Raw genomic sequence first — 18,122 nt, forward strand, 5'->3', positions numbered from 1 at the left:
CATGCCATGTGGTGTGTTGGACTAAGTGTTGTCCTTGGGTTACAAAAGGGGAGGCGAATATCAAGCCTGGTTTTGCAATCTTGAGTCACCCAAGGCTTCCCCTGGACTTTGGTGGGAAGAGAGCTACTCACGTGTCCCAGCGTTCATAGATTCAGGGTTTAATTACAGAGCCTGCCCAACCCTCTTCATGGGAACAGGCAGCCTGGAGTCTCAAACCTCAAGATCACCCCTGTATTATGTTGATGTCACTAATTAGTTAAATGTGCAAACTCCTTTTCTGTTTGGGCTTGCTCATGGTCTGTGTGTGTCTGAAACCTATTATAGAGTGATACAACGTGTGCTGTAATGCATGCTCTCAAATGACGGCTTATGTCTCAGCCAAAATAAATTGCCTCCGTTGCTTATTGTGTCATCCGAATAAATGTTTGGAGGCTGCTAAAGGGTGTCGGGCCTGGAGCACTGTGGAGATCCACTGATCCTGTGCGGTGTGGAAGTTCATGAAGCAGCTGTTACCACAGAGTTCACTTGGTTTAGACTGATTAGATGCATCCTTTCCAGCACCTCCTAGGTAGGGGAAGTGGCAATTTTTTTCTCTTTTTCCTCTTTTCCTCTTTTTCTGACAAAGCTGGGCTGAGTTCAGAGTTGATACAAACCTGGGAGCTGGGACTGTCTAATGCAGGGGTGGGCAATTATTTTGGGTGAATGGCCGCTTACTGATTTTTGGCAAGCCATCGAGGGCTGCATGATAGGCAGCTGAGGAGAGATAAATTCCCTAAATTTTTTAGGGGCCTGGCAGGCCACATCCGGCCCCTGGGCCACATTTCGCCCACCCCTGGTCTAATGGCTAGAGGAAAGAGAGAGTAGTATAAGACTTGAGAACAGAGAGGGTCCTTTACAGCAACCCAGCTGGGAATGATGCTGACTCCTCGGATCTGGTCCTGACTCTGAATGCCGATGTGGGCCTGTATCCAAATCTCTCTATTCAGTTTGTGTGCATAAGGCTCATGCCAACCTACCTTGTGGGTGGGAGTAAGGTGGGGAGGGTTGAATCTGCAAAGCCCTGCTTGGTCCCTTGATGAAAGACCCCTAAAATAGGATGTTAATATGGATCGGATTGGGTCAGGGAGGGCACCCTTCACAAAACCACACTGCCCGCTGCTTTCCTTGCCTGCTTAGGAGGGCACAGCTGTCCCTCTTGCTGTGTGCTCTGCCCTTTCCTATCCCTGTTCCAACCTCACCTTTCCCCTCCTAGTGAGGAAGCCATGTCTGCGGCGCCGAAGCAGCATCCTCCCAGCTCCCCGAGCTGAGCTAGCACCCCACCCCCCCCGGACGGCCCCCCCGCGTGGGATGCCCCAGGACCGGGGCCAGCATCAGAACCTGCCCCCAACTGCCAGCGCAGAGAGGACTGACGGTGGCAGGACCCAATAGACAGCAGCTCCCGTTTTCCGGCTTGTTTTACTTTCCCTCCCTGCCACCTGCTGCCTGTCACTCTGGCCAGGCTGGAGACGTGATGGAGGGTTAAAGTCAAGCCAGCTGCTGTGTTTATCTGCGGCCTCGAGGCGGGCCATTCCCCCTGTGCTCCCCGTTCCTGCCCAGCCCGGTTCTTCTGCTCCAGGTAAACCTCAAACCGGCAACGCAGTTTCCTCTCCATCCTTGCTTTGCAGGGATAAACCCCAGGGGTGAGAACGGGGTTAGATGCTGCAGGGAAGGGGGACGTGCCATGCGACAAGGAGCCAGAAAGTCGAGCAGAAAGGATAGGCTGGGTGTGAATGCTCAGGGCTGGGTCCGACTTCTTGAGCAAGCCGCTTCATCTCCGCTACTCAGTTGGGTTGTGTTGTGTCCACTGCAAACTCTAGGTCGTGGATGGTCTCTTTCTAGGTGCATGTCCAGCACTGAGGGCAACACGGTTTCTGAGTAGGCCCTGGAGGTACTAGAACTGCAGACAGCACTTTTGAGATGAGCGTCCTGGCCCCGTGTCTCTTTCTGACCCGAGGTTTTTGAATAGCATTAAAGGTTGACCCGCGGCCTAAATGGGAGAGTGTGTGCCTAGCTTTGCCTTGTCAGTTGAAGAGGTCCACAGGGGCCACTGGAACCACCCAGGAGAAAGAAGTCTTGGTTTTACCCTGGTGTCTGGGCTACAGTGAGGATGTCTGCTCTGACCCTCGCCCAGCAGGGTGCTAGATGTGGGAGTGGGAACCCATCCAGCACTCAGAGACGCGGCTGCACGGCACATTATTGTTTGGGCTGCAGCAGTGCCTATAGACACTGAGACAACCACGGTGCTGGGTGCTGCTTGCGCATACAGTGAGACAACCACCCTGCCCTGAAGCTTTTGCCTTGTAAACAGACAGAGGCACTCAAGGGTGAGTGAGGAAATGGAGCCAAGGAGATCGCTGGCCAAACCTCATGCGATGGCAAAGTAACTGGGTAGGGAGTCGAGCCCAGGTCTCCTGCTTTCCCCATTCAGGATCTTCCCCAGCTGACCATCCTGCTCCAGTGGGGCATTTCCCCAGATCACTGCATCCCTTATCCCTGGGGTCCTGTGGCTCCAAGCCTTGGCCTTGTCCGCTCTAGCTGCATTTGGCTTGAGCTGCAATTCTAGGCTGGTGCAGCAGGATGCATCTGGGAAGGAGCTGAAATGCTCTTTTTAAAACCAGAAAGGTGGTGGTGACTGGCTGATGCTAGAAAAGAGGACAGCAAGGCATAGAGTGGGGGACCTGGATGTCTTGGGGTTGTGGAGGAGCAGTGTGCCCATCTTAGTTGACCTGGCATCAGAGGAAGGAATGTGGAAACCTGCTTTTCCCAACTCTATGCAGTCAGCTGCACTTCTGCTGTTTGCTATTCCCCACCCCCCGCAAGCTTTGCTCACGTGTCTTGTATGCACAGCAGGAGTGGGCCCTTGAAGCAGCGGGGTCTGGCTAAGGACAAGCAGCTGACAGAGCCCGGCAGGCGTTCAGCATTTCCTGGCACCATACCTCCTTAGGAAATGCAGTGACTGCTTGACATAATTGGAATTAAATGATGTAGAATTGGCAAAGCAAAAGCGGTATGTAAGAGTGAGTTTGCTTTGTCTGTAGCTTGTCTCCAGGACTAGCTGATGAGCAGCACTGACAGATGCAGTGGAAATGTTCTCGCGCTCCTGGTGCAATTGCTAAGCAGCTGAAAATGGTCTCCATGCTCTCGAACTGGATCAAGAAAGAGAGAGTGCACTTGGGTTTAGGGCGGAGGTAGAATGCTTATCTGCTCTTAATGGAAGCTTCTCTATTCGGGAAGCTAATATACTGATGTTGGTGTCCAAAGGAAGCCTGCATACAATAGGATTGGCCTTGCAGTGATGGTCTGGGGTGCAGAATGGCCTGGGGGAAGCTCTACCCTCCTGTCTCTTGGTTCCTTTATACAGGACAGGATGAAGCTGCAGGTCGCTGTCCTGTTGGCCATGGGCCTAGTTGGCGTTGCTGCCTGGAAAAGCAAGACTCTGCAGCATAGTGAATTCATGGAGACCTGCGACTTTGAGAAGCTGGATGGCCCAGATTCCCAGTTCTGCCAGTGAGTGACTTCCACTTGTCTCTCTTAGATGTTCAAATGCCTTGGCACCCAAGTCCTGGTAGGCATGACTTGCCTCCTATGCCAGATCATTGCAGTAGCCGGTGGCACTGGGTAATCTACTCCTTCTAGCATTATTAAGCCAGAATAGTCTTTCTTTAAAAGAGGGCAGTTCCCCAAGCAATACAAAGCTACACATAGTATGTGGAAAAGGAAGATGAAGCTTCCTTCCTTCCTTCCTGACTCATGCAACAAAAAAAACCAGTGCCCTGAATCATGCAGCCTTGTTGTGACCGAAAAGCCAGATAACATGGCAATGTTTTCTGGGCCTTTCATAAATCCAGATTGTAACTTTCTGGGTCGGCAGACTCCAGAACTCCAGCTGCATGGGATGGAAAAAATAACTCCGGCAGTGTATTTGTTCTGAAGTTTGTTTCGGGTCAGACCAAGGTGACGCGTTGCATGCTGGGACATGGAGTTTTTGCATTAATTTTATACCAACTTGGTCCCTACAACTGTAGCTGGGCAAGTCTAGTCATTCCTGACCTCTAAGACAGTCTCTTGTATAAGAACTATTCCATGAAATGAGTTAAAGTAGAAAAAAGACACCTCTTCTGTAGAGAAATTCCAAAGAAACAAATTGCTTTTGGAGGTTTAGAGGCTTTGTACAGAGAGATTTGATTTTGCTGGGGAACAATCAGTCTTTTTAAATGAAGAACTTGGATGCACTCTAACAAGAACTGCAGCAGGGAGGGGAGTGTAGAGATGATGTTTTGCAAGGTAGAGAAGTAGATACTTGCACAATGCTGTTCTCATCTAACAGCTGGGCTACTTGGAAATAATGTGCTACTACAGTTACCAGCCAATGTAGGAGAGGTGGGAGAGATCAGTCCTCTGATACTGGATACAGAAGCCTTGATAGGAAGCCAGTGCTAGGAACAGGATCACGTCCCTTCCCCATACGTATATTTTTAGCATTGTCGCTCAGGACTTTTGCTTAAAAATCACTTCTCCGTTTTTTTTTTCAAGCTGAACTTAAATGCTCTTTTAAAACCAGCAACTTCAACTAATCTTCCAAATGATTAACTGAAGTGTAGACTTAACCTCACTACTCAGCCGTACTTCCTCCCACACGTCACGATCCCTGCATCTGGCTTTGAACTCTCTGCCCTCCTGCACACCATGCGCAGTCCTGTGCATCTTGCATGTATTCCTTTGGTCTCCTCTCAGCAAGGGCCAGGCTCATTTGGGCTAACCATTCGGCTAACCCACGGCCACACTAGATCCTTTTTATCTGTCTGTACCGTGCCCAAAACTCACCTGTAATCGTGACCACGGTGCAATTCATTCCTGGTTTGTGACAACAGGTGTTTTTCTGTGATGTTGGGTAATGCGGTAGGGGACAGATGTCTGTGCTGGGTACTGGCATGACCCCAGCTGTTATAGCAGTAGTGCTCTGAGGCATGCATAGGTGGGCTAAGGGTTCACTTCCTTCCACGATCCAATCCCTGGTTCCTTTCCTTCAGGAAAAACCCCTCGTTTCTCTTGCCAAGTAACCCTATGCAACCCAGCCTCACCTCTGGTTCTTTCGCTGCTGCTTCTTTCCAGAGGGGATTTACAAGTTTTCTACCCAGAACTGGGGGACGTTGGCTGCACCTACATTCCCAAGTGCCATCAGTACAGGAAACGGATCAGCAAGGAGTGGAGAGACCCAGAGATTAAATATCCACGAGCTGAGAAGGTAAGCCCAGGATCGCGTCGTAGCTGTGTGATTGCACATGGCAGCCTTGAAGAGCCCACCTGGTTTTCCTCTAGGTATCGAGCTGATAGATTCAGCAATGTGTTTCACCTTTCAGGATGCATTGAAAGGCACATTGTCTTAAATCAGAGGCATTTGTTAACAAAACTGTCATCATCTATAGATGCATATACAGGTTTCCTCATAGCTTGAGCTCCAGCCTTGCTGCTTTTGTTTGCCAACAAATCGCACTGTCGGGAACTCCGCGTTGCAGAGAGACCTCTCCTGGCTGACGACAAATACTGCAAGCAAACGCAGCGAGTGACAAGATAGTGTCTGTGCCTTGGGGATTTAGCAGTATTCATGTTTTCCTAGAGGAGAAGAAATGCCCTGATGTTGAGGATCCTATTTTCTTTGTGAAATACACAGTTCTACACCTGTAGTGATGACATCTTTCTGTACCTGGCAGTTGATGGGACTGTAGCTAGTCACTTATGCTGTGCTTGAAACCTCGTCCTGAAGGAACGGGACTCGGGGGTTGGTGCTGGGCTCTAGCGCTCATTGGGGATTTCTTATTGCATTTTCCCCCAGTGCTGTCTTGCTTCGTTTGAGCATCAAAGGCCATCTCGGAAATGCTGCCTGAAAAATGAGGTCTGTCATCTGGCTGGGGTTTTCAAAAATGTACTACATGGGCTTATGTCAATTCCCAGGGACGTCAGCAGTCAAAATCCCACTAATCCCCCTGGGAGCAGAGACACGTAGTGAGGAACGCTGTTGAAAATCCCACCGTGTGTACTTAGACCTCTGTGTTCCCTTATGAAGATATTCTCAGGTTTGATCTTTAAATATAGGAGCTGGAAGAGATTTCATTCTTGCATTACTAGGGACACCTGGTACTATTGATCGGGACACCTACACAGCCTCATTTACTTCTAGTGTTGGTGCCGTTTCCTTGTTTTCCACACTTTTTCAGCAAGTAGATTGGTTGCGTCAACTTTCGAATGTCATCCGTGCCCCCCTTTCAGGATAACTCTTAGGTTTGAATGAAAGTTGAAAAGCTTTTAAATATTTTCCTTTATTCTTGCAAGCCTTTTTATATTTGTGCCCCAAACCGTTGTTTGGCACCTGTATTTCCCCCCTTCCCCGCCCCCAAGCGACTTCTAGGCAACTTCAGTCTGTCTTCTAAAAGCTGCGTTAATCTGATAAAGTCTCTGGCTGCCCAGACAGTGTAAACTGTGTAATATGACACTGTGTGGGTTCCTGTAATGGTGCATAATTGCAGATTTTCTGTAATTGTGTAAACCTGGCTCTTAACACCAAGGCTCACAGCTTTGTTGGCTAAGGGGACTGTGTGTGTAATGCTTGCCCTGAAATCGCTATTTGGAAACATTAGTACATCCAGCGTCTATGTAGTCTGAAGAATGACCTGTCCTGCCCATATCTGTACCACACTGTGTTCAAGCAGTGGGATGTGTCAATCAACCACTTTATAGGGATTCAAAGGCTCTAGCTTTGTTTCTAAGCTGTACAGCTGATTGCAGCCCTATCTCAAGGCTCCCTTGGTCTTTTGAGGACACGTGGGGAGGCTGTGGTCCAGTAGAAAGGGCTTTGGAAGGACTCTGAACTGGAGGGGACAGTGATCTAGTCTCCAAACCCATCTGGCCCAGGAGAGTTGCTGTGCCTAAGGGAGAAGCTAGTTTAAAGAGAGGGTTGAACTCTCTATTAAGAAAAATGTTGTCACTAGGAGGGTAGTATAAAACACTGGAACAGGTTAGCCAGAGGGGTGGTGAAATCTCCATCTCTGGAGGCTTTTAAGACCCTGCTAAACAAATCTTTGGCTGGGATGATCTAGTTGAGATTGGTCCTGCGTTGAGCAGGGGGTTGGACTAGATCTGACCTCCTGAGGTCCCTGCCAACCCTCATTTTCTATGAAAGGAGGTGGCTGCTCCTGCTAGCCTGTCAAGATACGGGGCAAGACCCTGCATGCCATGCTCCAAGCACAGGGAGAGGTGGTGGCTAAACAGGAACAGGAGGGAAGGAAGTTGGGGCTCCAATTGTTTCTTGCGTACCCTCATAGGAGATGAAACTTGTGTCTATCGCAAGAAGTCCCCTATGGTTAGGGGCCTGTAGGCAAAGCCCTACAAGAAGAGATTGAGGGCCCTGGATCTGTCCAGCCTCCACGAGGGAAGGCAGAGAGGGGATCTTGTGGCCACCTACAAATTCATCTGGGGGTGGGAAGAGGGCAGCAAGGAATAGGAGATGCTCTGTTTACCAGGGCACCCCTTGGAGTAACTAGGAATAATGGCCACAAATGGATGGAGACCAGATTTAGGTTAGACATCGGGAAGACTGTATTTATGGTAAGGATTGCCAAAATCGGGAACAGGCATCCAAGGGAGGAGGTGCTCTCCCCTACCTTGGGGGTCTTTAAGAGGAGGCTGGACATGTACCTGGCTGGGGTTGTCTGACTCCAGCACTCTTTCCTGCCCAGGGCAGGGGGTCGGACTCGATCTGCTAAGGTCCCCCCTGACCCAAACCTCTGTGAATAAATGAGTATCGCCTGCTGAATCCGCCTCGGGTCCCGGTGGCCTGCTATTCCTTTGGCTTCAGTCCAGTCCTTGTAACAACATCAAGTACCAGTCTGGGCTGTCGCAATGATAATCCTGCTTGCTTGCAGGGTTATCAGAGCTAGCGGTCCATGCTTTGTCCCTGGGAGCCCCTAGGAGCCACAGGAGAAGAGGGAGAGTTATCTCCTGTGAGCCACTGAGGGTGGGAACTTACCAGGTCACTCCTAGGTTCAAGCACAGGTGAGGTGTGGGAGGTTGAAGACGGGAGAAGATATCTGAAAACCTGCTTGCCTCCATGCAGGAGGATTTGCTGGAGCAGAAGTTGTGGGCTAAGAAGGCGGGGGGAGGGGGGGGTTGTTGCTGGCTGCTGTGCTTAGCTAGCCAGAGGCTGCGAAGAACAAATCTTGTCAGGCACTTTTGGCCAGCAATAATCGATAGTGCATGCTGTTGGCAGCCACCATCACCAGACTTCTCTCAACACCGCCGAGAGGGAAACCAATGACTCAACCTGACCCAGCAGCAAATTGCATCCCACAAGGCCTCCGCCACCAGCTGGTAGTTCTGTACTGCTCCCCCAGCCAGCTGGGAAGATGAGCTACTTCTAGCATGGCAGTGACCCCTACTGGGCATCTGGGGGAGAGAGAGAGACTCTAGAGCAGGAGTTCACAAGCCGTGGTACACGTACCCCTGGGGGAATGCAAGACATCTTTGTGGGGTATGCAGGAGAAATTGTGTAATGGCAGATTTAATTGTCGTTATAATAATGGTGATTGGCATTTAAGGGGTTAAATATAAAATGTATGCTGCTAGGGGCAGCTGGTAAATCTGGAAGAGGGTATGCAGGAAGAAAGCGTTGGACCCTTTGATGTAGAGCAAGCCAGACTGCATCTCCCAGATGCTGCTGTGAAGAAATCCCCCGGCAGCTCCATGGCTGGGTTGTCCCAGATGGATCCAGCACGGAGCAAGTAGAATCAAATCCTGGACCTGAACACCTCGGCATCAGGGCATTTGGGATCCAAGCCTGGATCTGATGTCTACAGATCAGCCTTACCTTCGTGCTGGGCTGAACCTGAGATCCCAGCCAGTTGAGCTTGGTTGTAGTTGTGCATGCTGCTCCCATCGCTACTTTGAACAAACCCGGGGACAGTTTACAGCAGGTGAAGCGGGATGGGTTTAACCTTTTACCAAGGCTAACTTTTTGTCTTCCAGTAAGCACAGAGCCATGAGAGTGGGCTGGGAAATTATTTCATGCCTAAAGTCTGCCAGATTGAGTCGCTCACAACTTTCCAGCAGCAAAATTTTTCCTGGGGCAAGCTTTGGACAGGGTGGGAGTACCAGAGCATCCGCCTCATCCTGTTTGCACTGTTCAGCTTTAAAAGAAGATGCCAAGACTCCTGCACGCTAAACCAGACCTGCGCAGCGCATAGCCAACTGGATGAAAGGCTGTCTTTGGTGCTGGGGAGGTGATTCCTTATGTGTTGTCATGGGAAGACTTTCAAGGCAAAAGGGTGTCTTAAGGAAGGTTTGGTATGAAGAGATGGTTGCTCCATGCACAGGTGGCAGCCTGAAGGGAAGGGTGTGATGAACTAGACATGATCTTCAGTTAGGAAGCCTGTGTTTAAATAAATGCCACAAGAACCACACGGTTTTTCTCTGAACTCGCGTGCTTACCTTGAAATTCTTCACCTGGGGGGAAGCAAGCTGGTAACAGCATTTGTAAATAACTTTTATGCGGATAGCGGCATTTCCAAGGCATCTCCTATAATGAGGCTATTGCTTGTGCTGCCAGCAGTTGTTGTGAGCCAGGTGATCCTTAAACCAAATGTGGAGGTAAAGTTCATTATGGACTCTAAGGCGGACAAGGTTCTTTGGGTAACTTTGGTATCTTTTTAGACCAACTCAGTTAGCTGGTGGGGGGGGGGGGGCAGGGAATCTTCTTTTTGCAAGCTTTCGGGTACAAATACCCTTTGTCAGGCTGAGGAAACATCTGCAGTTGGTGTGTGCTCTTCCTGGATGGAAGGAATAGTAAAGAAGCCAGAGGCTGGGCTGGTATGCAAGAAAGCCAGTCAGTGAAGATGTAAATTGAGGGTCAGAGGGGTGAGAAAGAGGTTGGGGAGGAGTGGGGAAGGGGAATGAATGTAGCTGGTAAATAGTGGAGGAGTCGGATGTCAGGCATCATAAATCCAATGTCTAGATTTAGTCCATAACTTTTTGTATCCAGAAGGGTGAAGTGAAGTTCATAGGCTCATCTGTGAAAGGTGTTGTGTAAATTCCCTTTTGAGGATTACAGCTGAGAGATTGGAGAGAGAGAGAGAGAGTGGGTGGTTTCCTTGTGAGAAATGTGCCCCCACAGGTAACTGGGTATTCCTGTCTTTGATAGGTGAGCTCTAAAGCTCTGATGTTTGTAGCACAAGGTAAGAACTGCTCTTGTCCTTGTGGCGTCAGTTGAACTTGCACAGACAGGATAAAAATTGTTCCCACGCTGGCCCCAATCTTCGCTGACTTTGCCCAGGTATCCATAGTTTCTTGGGTGCAAAGCTTGAACTTCAGGGATCTCCTCTTTGACCCTGCATGTGGCAGAGAAAGGTAACTGGGGAGCCTGCAATGCTCGAATGCGGTAGCAGCACAATATTAAACGGTTGCCATGTTTGTAGAGTACCGGTAGATGGCACCATTGGTTCTCGTTAGCATCCCAAGCACTCCGGGGAGAAGGTGGGAGCCTGAAAAGGAATATTGGACGGGGCACTGGGGCTGCTCAGGTGCCAAGGATCTTTAGTAACCGCGAGCGCAAGACTGTCAGGTGCATCTCTGTGAAAGGCTGCGCTTTTGGCAGCACGGTGCCCCAAGGACCATGCCGAGATGCCAGCCAGGTGACAAGGACGACCTGCAGAATCGTCTGTAGCACCGCTTGCAGGACCCGAGTGCTTCGTGTGGTCAAACACGGACCAGCCTGAGCCCAGTGAGCATGCTAGAGTTGGCAGAAACTTGATGGATGCCAGTGACCTAGAAGCAGCTGGCTCAGAAGTCCATCAAACTTATCTGCACGCTCCTCCGGCTTCCATCTGTTTGTCTCCTGATCGCGGACGAAGCCTCGGTTTTTCCCCCTGGCTACTGCGCCAGTCCATAACTTCTAGGAAAAGACGGATCCTATCAAACGCTGCAGCGACTCGTGCCACTTAAGAGGCAACTGAGACAGAAGCAGCTTTGTGAGGCTCACGCTCCGGGAGGGCTTTGCATCGCAGTTGCTAAGCAGCTGAATTAAGCACCAGTTTCACTAGCCACTTGGTAGCTACCAGGAAGCTCTCCTCCCTGCAGATCATGTGGTGCAAAGTACAGGTGTCCTGAAAAGTGTCTGCGTGTGGCTTAAGGGGGAAAAAGGCTTTGGCAATCCCCCCCCAGCAGCTGCCCCAGGGATGTGAGCAAGACTTGGCTTTTGTGTGTGGGTTTGGATCTGCAGCTCGCAAGCTGCCTTATTGAAGAGGTTAGTATCATGGTCTGCATTTCATAGATGGTCCAAATGATCTGCCCCAGGTCCCACCGCAACTCGGTGGCAGAGCTGGGGGTGGGAGTAAAGTCTCTCCTGAGTCCCAGTCCTTTTATCCACCGTCCCAGACGGCCAAGGCCAGGACTTAAGTCAGAAGTTTTGCAGGTATAACCGAAGCCCAGCATTAGCCTCTGATGCCAGAGTTGGTGCCCAACAATCCAACTCTAGCCACAATAAAGGTGCCCAAAGATGAGCACCCACCTTGCTTGTTGCATCCCCGGCTGAGTGTGCAAGGTTGGAAGCGAAGGAGAGCGGGGATCTGTTTCGCAAGGCACCCTGAGCAGACATGGTACAGGGTCACTGAGACCCAGAGAGCATGGGAGTCCAAGCTACCACGTTCCCACCTGTCTTTCAGGGTCGGCTACCCTTGGATGACTAAAATCTGAAGCAGCAAACGCTGGAAACCTTGCACGCAGCCTTATCTAACCCAGGACACTAGAGGAGTGACCCCTCCCTGGCTCTGTGCTCCAAGCCTGCTGCCTCCTGGCATGCCTGGGAAGGAGGCTTCCCTCCCTGCCTTGCAAGTGTTACTCCACCGTTCAACAGATGTTGCTGTCGGGACACGGTCCCCAGCTCCTTCCTCTTCTCAGGCTTGCTCTGTGTCGCTCAGCATTGAGGCCTCTCCCTGGGCATCTGCAGATCCACCCGTGCTGCTCTGGTGATCAGCCGGCAGGGCGTGCTGTATGAATGTGAACCGAGATGGGCTTTCCTCCCGAAGGAGTGTGTGTAGCTGACTGCTTACCCTGCTCCCAAACAGCTTGGATGATTTCCAAACAAGTCTTTCGGAGACATTGAGTAGCACACGATGTGCTGGATTTTGCAGCATGTTATAGTATTTTAATTTTAAGCCAGGGGCAAATGCACATTGGGATCTGATGCACAATGCTGTGTCTAAAGGGATCAGTGTATGTGCATATGTATATAATATATATATTGCTGTGCTCCTATATATATAATTTTAACCCTTGAATGCCTTAGGATGCTTTTGAAGTTGGAGGAGCTTTCTTAATGTCCTTTTCTACCAGAACAGGATTGCCTGCAGGTGAATTTGTCTGGATTTAGAAACTGGCCTTTCATCAGGGCTATCCGGCCACTGCATGCATGGCTCGAAGCTGCAGCATGGGGGTTACTTGTGGACTCGGAGCAGAGGAGACAGCACCTAACTCTGTGGATTCCCATGGACGCTATCTGTGGGAGAGGCAATCTTTACTGTGCTTCGAGTTGGATTGAAGGTGTCGGGAGTCCTCGACCCTTTCGCGCACAGCCGAAAACTTGGGCAAGCGGTTTCATGTCCTGCTGCCTCGGTTCCTCCATCTGAAGAGTGGGGATAATGGTGTTTGCCATGGTAGGGCGACATGCTGCTTCCTTGCTGGGCTTTGGAGGGGCTGGAATGACATGTCAAGGCAAGGGCTTGGCAGAGGTTTGGCTAGGAATTTTCCACCGACGTATTTTTCGACAGAAAATCAGGGTTTTTGACTCTGTGTAGGAAGTGTCTGTGCTCAGTGGAAAGCTGTCTTTTCGACAAGCCAAATACATTTTTTGTTTTGGTCTTTTTTTAATTGAAAAAATAATTTTCCTTGGGGTGGCTGGAATTTTCTCACCAGCGGGTCTAGGTAAATATTCTCACTAATGAGCTCAGCCGGGTTTCTGCTCCATATACCTGCTAAGAAATCCTGCACCCGTGACGGAGGAAACTCGAGTGTTCCTTGACACGCTGCTTTTTTTTTTTTTTAATGAAATGTTCTCTGGTTTCAGCCTACGTTCCTGAATGAACCATGTGTCCAGCTTCTCAATGGTTTTCAGAGACAAAGGGATCCCCCAGATACTTCCAAAGTATCAGGCACTAGCCATTGCCTCGTGGCAGGAGGGTGACCAAGGCACAAGTCTCAGGGGCTTTCAATTCTTCCCACAGAAAGAGGAAAGGTGGTTGCTTATCTGCCTCATCAGCTTGGCCTGTGCCCCACATTGCAATATTTGGGAGCCTTCTGGTGATGCGTGAAGGTGATGACCAGCAGTTTTGTTTCAAGGTGCTTTCCCCCGGACGCCCAACAATCTGCCACCCCAGCTGGAGCATGCCCAGAGCATGCTCGGGACACGGGATTTGGCTTGTACCCACTACACAATCTCCCTTTCTTTACTGTTTACATGCCCAGAGGACAGCTGCCCTCCTGGCAAGGACTAACATGCAGTCCTGACCCTGGTCACTGTATAGTTTCCATGCATCTGTCCTGGTAGCTGATCCCAGAGAGAGGACACGGGGCAGTCATGTCAAGGGTATTTTCAGTGACGTGCAGTGTTTGTCTGCTGGGTGGACAGACCTGTGCTCTCCTGCTGTTATAGGTAAAGCCACCTCGCCCTTACCCCAGCTTGTTTCTACCGCAAATGTCAATCCTTAACAAACACAAGTGTGGTGTGTATCATACTCCTGGGCTGGGAGGTGTGTGCTGCCTTTCTCCAGGTACCTGGAGGGAGAGCTGGACCCTTACATTTTGTGTTTAATGAGTCCAAGGGGAGGGCTGGAAGTGGGTGTAGGAAGGAGTCCAGTGTCTCCTCCTGACCTGGGGCACAGCCAACAAATGGTAAACCCATTTTGGAGCTCATGCTTCTCGAGTTTCCATTTTAATTGCAGAACATCATGTGGAACGGCCTGGCAGCGAAAGCACAGGACTAGGAGCCAGGGCACCTGGGATCTATTTCTGGCTCCAGAACAGCCTCAGTGTGCAACCTTGACCAAATCGCTTGCCCCCTTGGGCTACAATGCCCCAACCCTGCACTGGGAATAGTCATGGAGATAATGAGGCCCTGTTCTTTCAGGCTCATAAAGCTCTGGAAGATCCTTACCTGGAAGGTGCTGGATGGGCCAAGGGCTGTGATTACATGGTACAACATGCATTCATCTGTGTGTTAAAATGTTGGAGCTAGTTTTGGCCACTGGCACACACTTGCTTTCTGTCCCTCTCGATTCAAAGTTGCAACGCAACTTGGCCGTTCCAGGTGGGACTGCCAGCGAGGTGCAGCTGGATACCCTGTGAGCAGCTGGGCCGAGAGCCCGCAGAACAAATTTGCCATAGGGCCCACCCAAGCCGCCAGGGGAGCGAGTGTACAATTGCTCCTCTGGACACTTCTGCTGTGGGCCTGGAGCTACTTGGCAAGCACCGCTAGCAAAGTGCATCAGCAGCCTGTTGCTTTCATCCCCAACTGGGGCTGAGGATTTGGCCGTGGGCCCCATTACTTTTTTGCTTGGTTTTGAAGTATTTTGCTCCCTTGTTCGTTTTGGGTATAACCATATGGAAGCAGCTTCAAACCCTGGGCCCCGAGTCTGGCTCCTTCCTCCCGCAGGAATGTCCTGGCACTCCCTCGTTTTGGCACCATGCTCACTCTCATGTGACTTTGGAGCAGCAGTTTGCACATGCCATGCTCGGCTATGTGTGAACAGGTGCCGGATCAGACCCGCTGAGAGCAGGGGCCGGGGGCACATTCCACGCCGACTTGCAGAGGTGCCAACTCTTGCTTGCTTCGTCGGGAGCGGTGACAGCATCTTGGATTGGGGCACATGCTTCACAAGCTCTCTGCTCACTGCAAGCAATACAAAGACCTGTGTGAATACCGGAGCCGTGGCCCAGCCCAGCCCTGTCCTGGTAGGGTGTGAACAGCTGCAGGGGGTGGAGGCCCATGATAACTGCGCAGAAAGGAGGCCTCCAGTCAAAACCCTTAAACAACAAAAGTGCGCAGCGTCTTGCATGATGAGACTGTGATGCGGCATCAAAGAATCGGAGAAAGTTAGAGTTGGAAGGGACCTCAAGAGGTCATCTAGTCCTGCTCCAAGCGGTTGGCACGTGTTCAGTCTGATTTGGTAGTCTTGCTGTGTGGTCCCTACAAAGCTAGCATTGGGCAGAACCTGTTGGGGACAACTTTGCCACCAACAAGTTAACCCAACCATCTCGTTTGGTGGGATCCTTGCTGCTTGCTCTGTCTGGGGAGAGCAGCATTAAGCATGGCTCCTTTGATCCGAGGCTCCAGCTTATCACACGCTAGGGACTCTCAGGGCTGAGCTGTAAGCGCTCTCCTCCACTTTTTAAAATCCTGAGCAGGGAATAAATAGTGTTTCTAACCAGGTGAGATTAGGTGGGTAACAGCGACTGGCTGCTGTCACCTGCTTATGACAAGCCAGGCCGCTGGGGTGGGAAGTTTCTTTCATCGCAATCGATGTGAAGGACTGGCTGTCACGTGCTGTCTTTGGAGCCGGGCATTTAGCAGGAGACGAGGATTGCTGAGAAGGTAGCTTAGAAGTAGGAGCGTGCAACGGGTATGAACCCAGATCTCCCGCTCTATGGGAAATCCTGTAATCTCAGCACTGCCTTGCATTGTAACAAAATTCTCCATTTTGAAATTTGTTGCAGAACGCGGAGGGTGAAAACTGGGAACGATGTTTTGCTTCAACTCTGTCTAAACTGGATGGACAAGGCCTCCTGAGCCGCAGAGAGCTCTGGCTGCCCACGTGGGAGGACCCTGCATAGCCCTGGCTGTGACTGGGGCTGCCAAAGTCTTGCTGTGTAGCAGAGGGCCTGGAAGCCCTGAAAGCGTCCGCTTGAGCCGGGGTTTTCAGAGTCCCAGCTCCATTGGGAGCTTGTAGCCACAAGATGGGCAAGCTGGCAGGAAACCAGGCAAGGTTCCCTTGGAAACCTGCCTGGTTCCTAGATTCAACGAAATCATCAGATTCCCGTGGAAATGTTTCAATTTCAACAAACTGGTCTGTTCCAAGGCAGAAAATGGTGCATTGGAAAATTTCCAACCACCTCAACTGGATCCCCCACAAAGCGCCTTCATCCTCCTCCTGAGCACTCTCCTTTGCTGTCAGGCCTGCAAAAGCTTGACGATTGATTGTCACGGCAGTGACTACTTACCCTCGGCCATCAGGATGACTAGTGCTGAGCTTCGTCCCTTGTGCATCCCAGCTGCCTGTATCCAGCTCACATCACTTGCATTACATTTAGACTCCCTAGATGTAGAGTCCATCTGTTTGGTCCATGTTCCTTCTTTTGCCCGGGGCAGATTATTTGCATTTGGGGCTGATCACTTTGGACAAGGAGTCCAGAAAGAGGTCACTGGTTACTCTACCTCTCTGCCTGATTCGATATATATATTTTTTTTCATTAGACATCCACAGAAACTTTAAGACTTAAAATGTTCAGATGATGACTTCTGATTGGTGTTAGAAGAGACAAAGTACTATTGAAAATGCTGTTTTCATGTGCCAGTTATTGAGAGAGTAGAAAATTTTGGAGCAGCTTGTGAAAAGCAGTGGCTTCGTGGGGTTTTTGGGATGTGTCAGAACTTTGCCTGTGCCCTGAACTCCTCAGTTCCCGTGCTCGCTCTGCTGTAAGTCCCCTAGGACAGCGTTTCCTAAGTGGCCAGTGAGTGATTTATTTTTGGGGAGCCCTACATAGCACATAAGAAGTATTTGGGCGATGGCAGCAGCTGCAGTGGTGGTCATGGATGTGTTTTGCTGTCCTGAGACTCGGATCCTAGGGGTCTTAAGGTAGTCTTTGTGAAATTTAAGGCCAGCCTTAAGTATTGGCCTCCCACTTCTTGCCTCATAAAGGCAGAAGTTAACCAGCCAAACTCCTGCTTGCCTTGCTGACCCAAGAGGTGGCCAAATGGAGTAAGAAGAGTTGAATTTGGCCTGTTCATGTGCAACTCTGTACGAGGAAGGTGCACTAAGGAGTTTTTCCCAAACTGGCTCTGTAGATGGAAGAACAAAGATTTCATCCAGTCCTGATCTCTCTTGTAGTATTAGAGGAAACCAAGTATCTTCAGTCCAAGGTATAAGGCATTCCCCCATTTTTAGCTGTTATCATGAGCCGGGGGAAGGCTGCTTTGGACCTTTGTCAGTAACTCCATTTAGTCTGTCCTGTTTTTTTGTTACAGTGGGATTCAGCTCAACCTTGAACTGTCAACTCCCAAAGACGAATGGCAGCACTACTACAAGTTTTTTTTTTTTTGCCAGACAGCCACACCAGCACACGGAGCTGGGACGAGCGGCAGGCTGCTCCTGTTAGCAACAACTGACATGTAAAGGCATGTAAGCCTACAGTGCTGTCTAGTGAAAAATCATAGGCTCAAACCAAACCTCTCCACTTGTGTTAGCAGAAGCCCCTGCAGAAACGCACAACTCTGAGGAGCAGAATGACTTTCCCGACAGGAAAGTCATGGGGTTTTTTTATGCTTGGTTCAGCATAGTGTATGACATGCACTGACCAGGGTAGCTCTTTCTTTGCTAACGCATTCAGGAGCTGGTTCGCAAGTACCTGAACAAGGCTGCAATGCTTTGGCTTCAGGGAAATGTTTGGTTCTTGTGGGCATTAAGAAATATCTGTTCGGGCACAGCCCCCAGCCTTCAGCTGAGATCCAAGCCCTATTACGCAGCGTGCGATGTGGATACATAGCAACAGTCCCTGCCTATCTTAACGAAGTTGCGGTCTAGGTAGGCAAAACCTGCTCAAAGACTGGGGGGGGGAAACGACCCGGATAAGGTCACGCATCCCATTAGCTGCAAAGAGGATCCCGGACTCCTTTCTCAGTCTTCAGCTGTTGCTGGCCCTACGCCACACTTAGGAGTTTGTGCTTTTGAAACGGGAGGATCTGACTTCTTCCGAGCAAGCGTGGCGATCACTCGGAGCGAGCGTGGCCTGCAGCATAGACTCCAGTTGGGGAAAGTGGAAGGAAGTGA

General features: G+C 50.3%; 1 protein-coding gene across 1 annotated transcript in view; it reads left to right on the forward strand.

Annotated features, from left to right (window-relative positions):
• The first annotated feature begins 214 nt into the window (after nt 1-214).
• Nucleotides 215-18,122, forward strand: part of PEBP4 (phosphatidylethanolamine binding protein 4) — a 157,009-nt gene continuing 139,101 nt past the window's right edge. The window contains exons 1-3 of the mRNA XM_019556588.1: nt 215-239; nt 3,401-3,546; nt 5,152-5,284. Coding sequence (XP_019412133.1) covers nt 237-239; nt 3,401-3,546; nt 5,152-5,284 — 282 coding nt within the window. The 5' untranslated portion in view covers nt 215-236. The remainder of the gene's footprint in view (nt 240-3,400; nt 3,547-5,151; nt 5,285-18,122) is intronic.

This window comes from Crocodylus porosus, unplaced genomic scaffold (assembly GCF_001723895.1).
Source record: "Crocodylus porosus isolate Cpor-Errol unplaced genomic scaffold, CroPor_comp1, whole genome shotgun sequence".
In the NCBI taxonomy this organism is placed as follows: Eukaryota; Metazoa; Chordata; order Crocodylia; family Crocodylidae; genus Crocodylus; species Crocodylus porosus.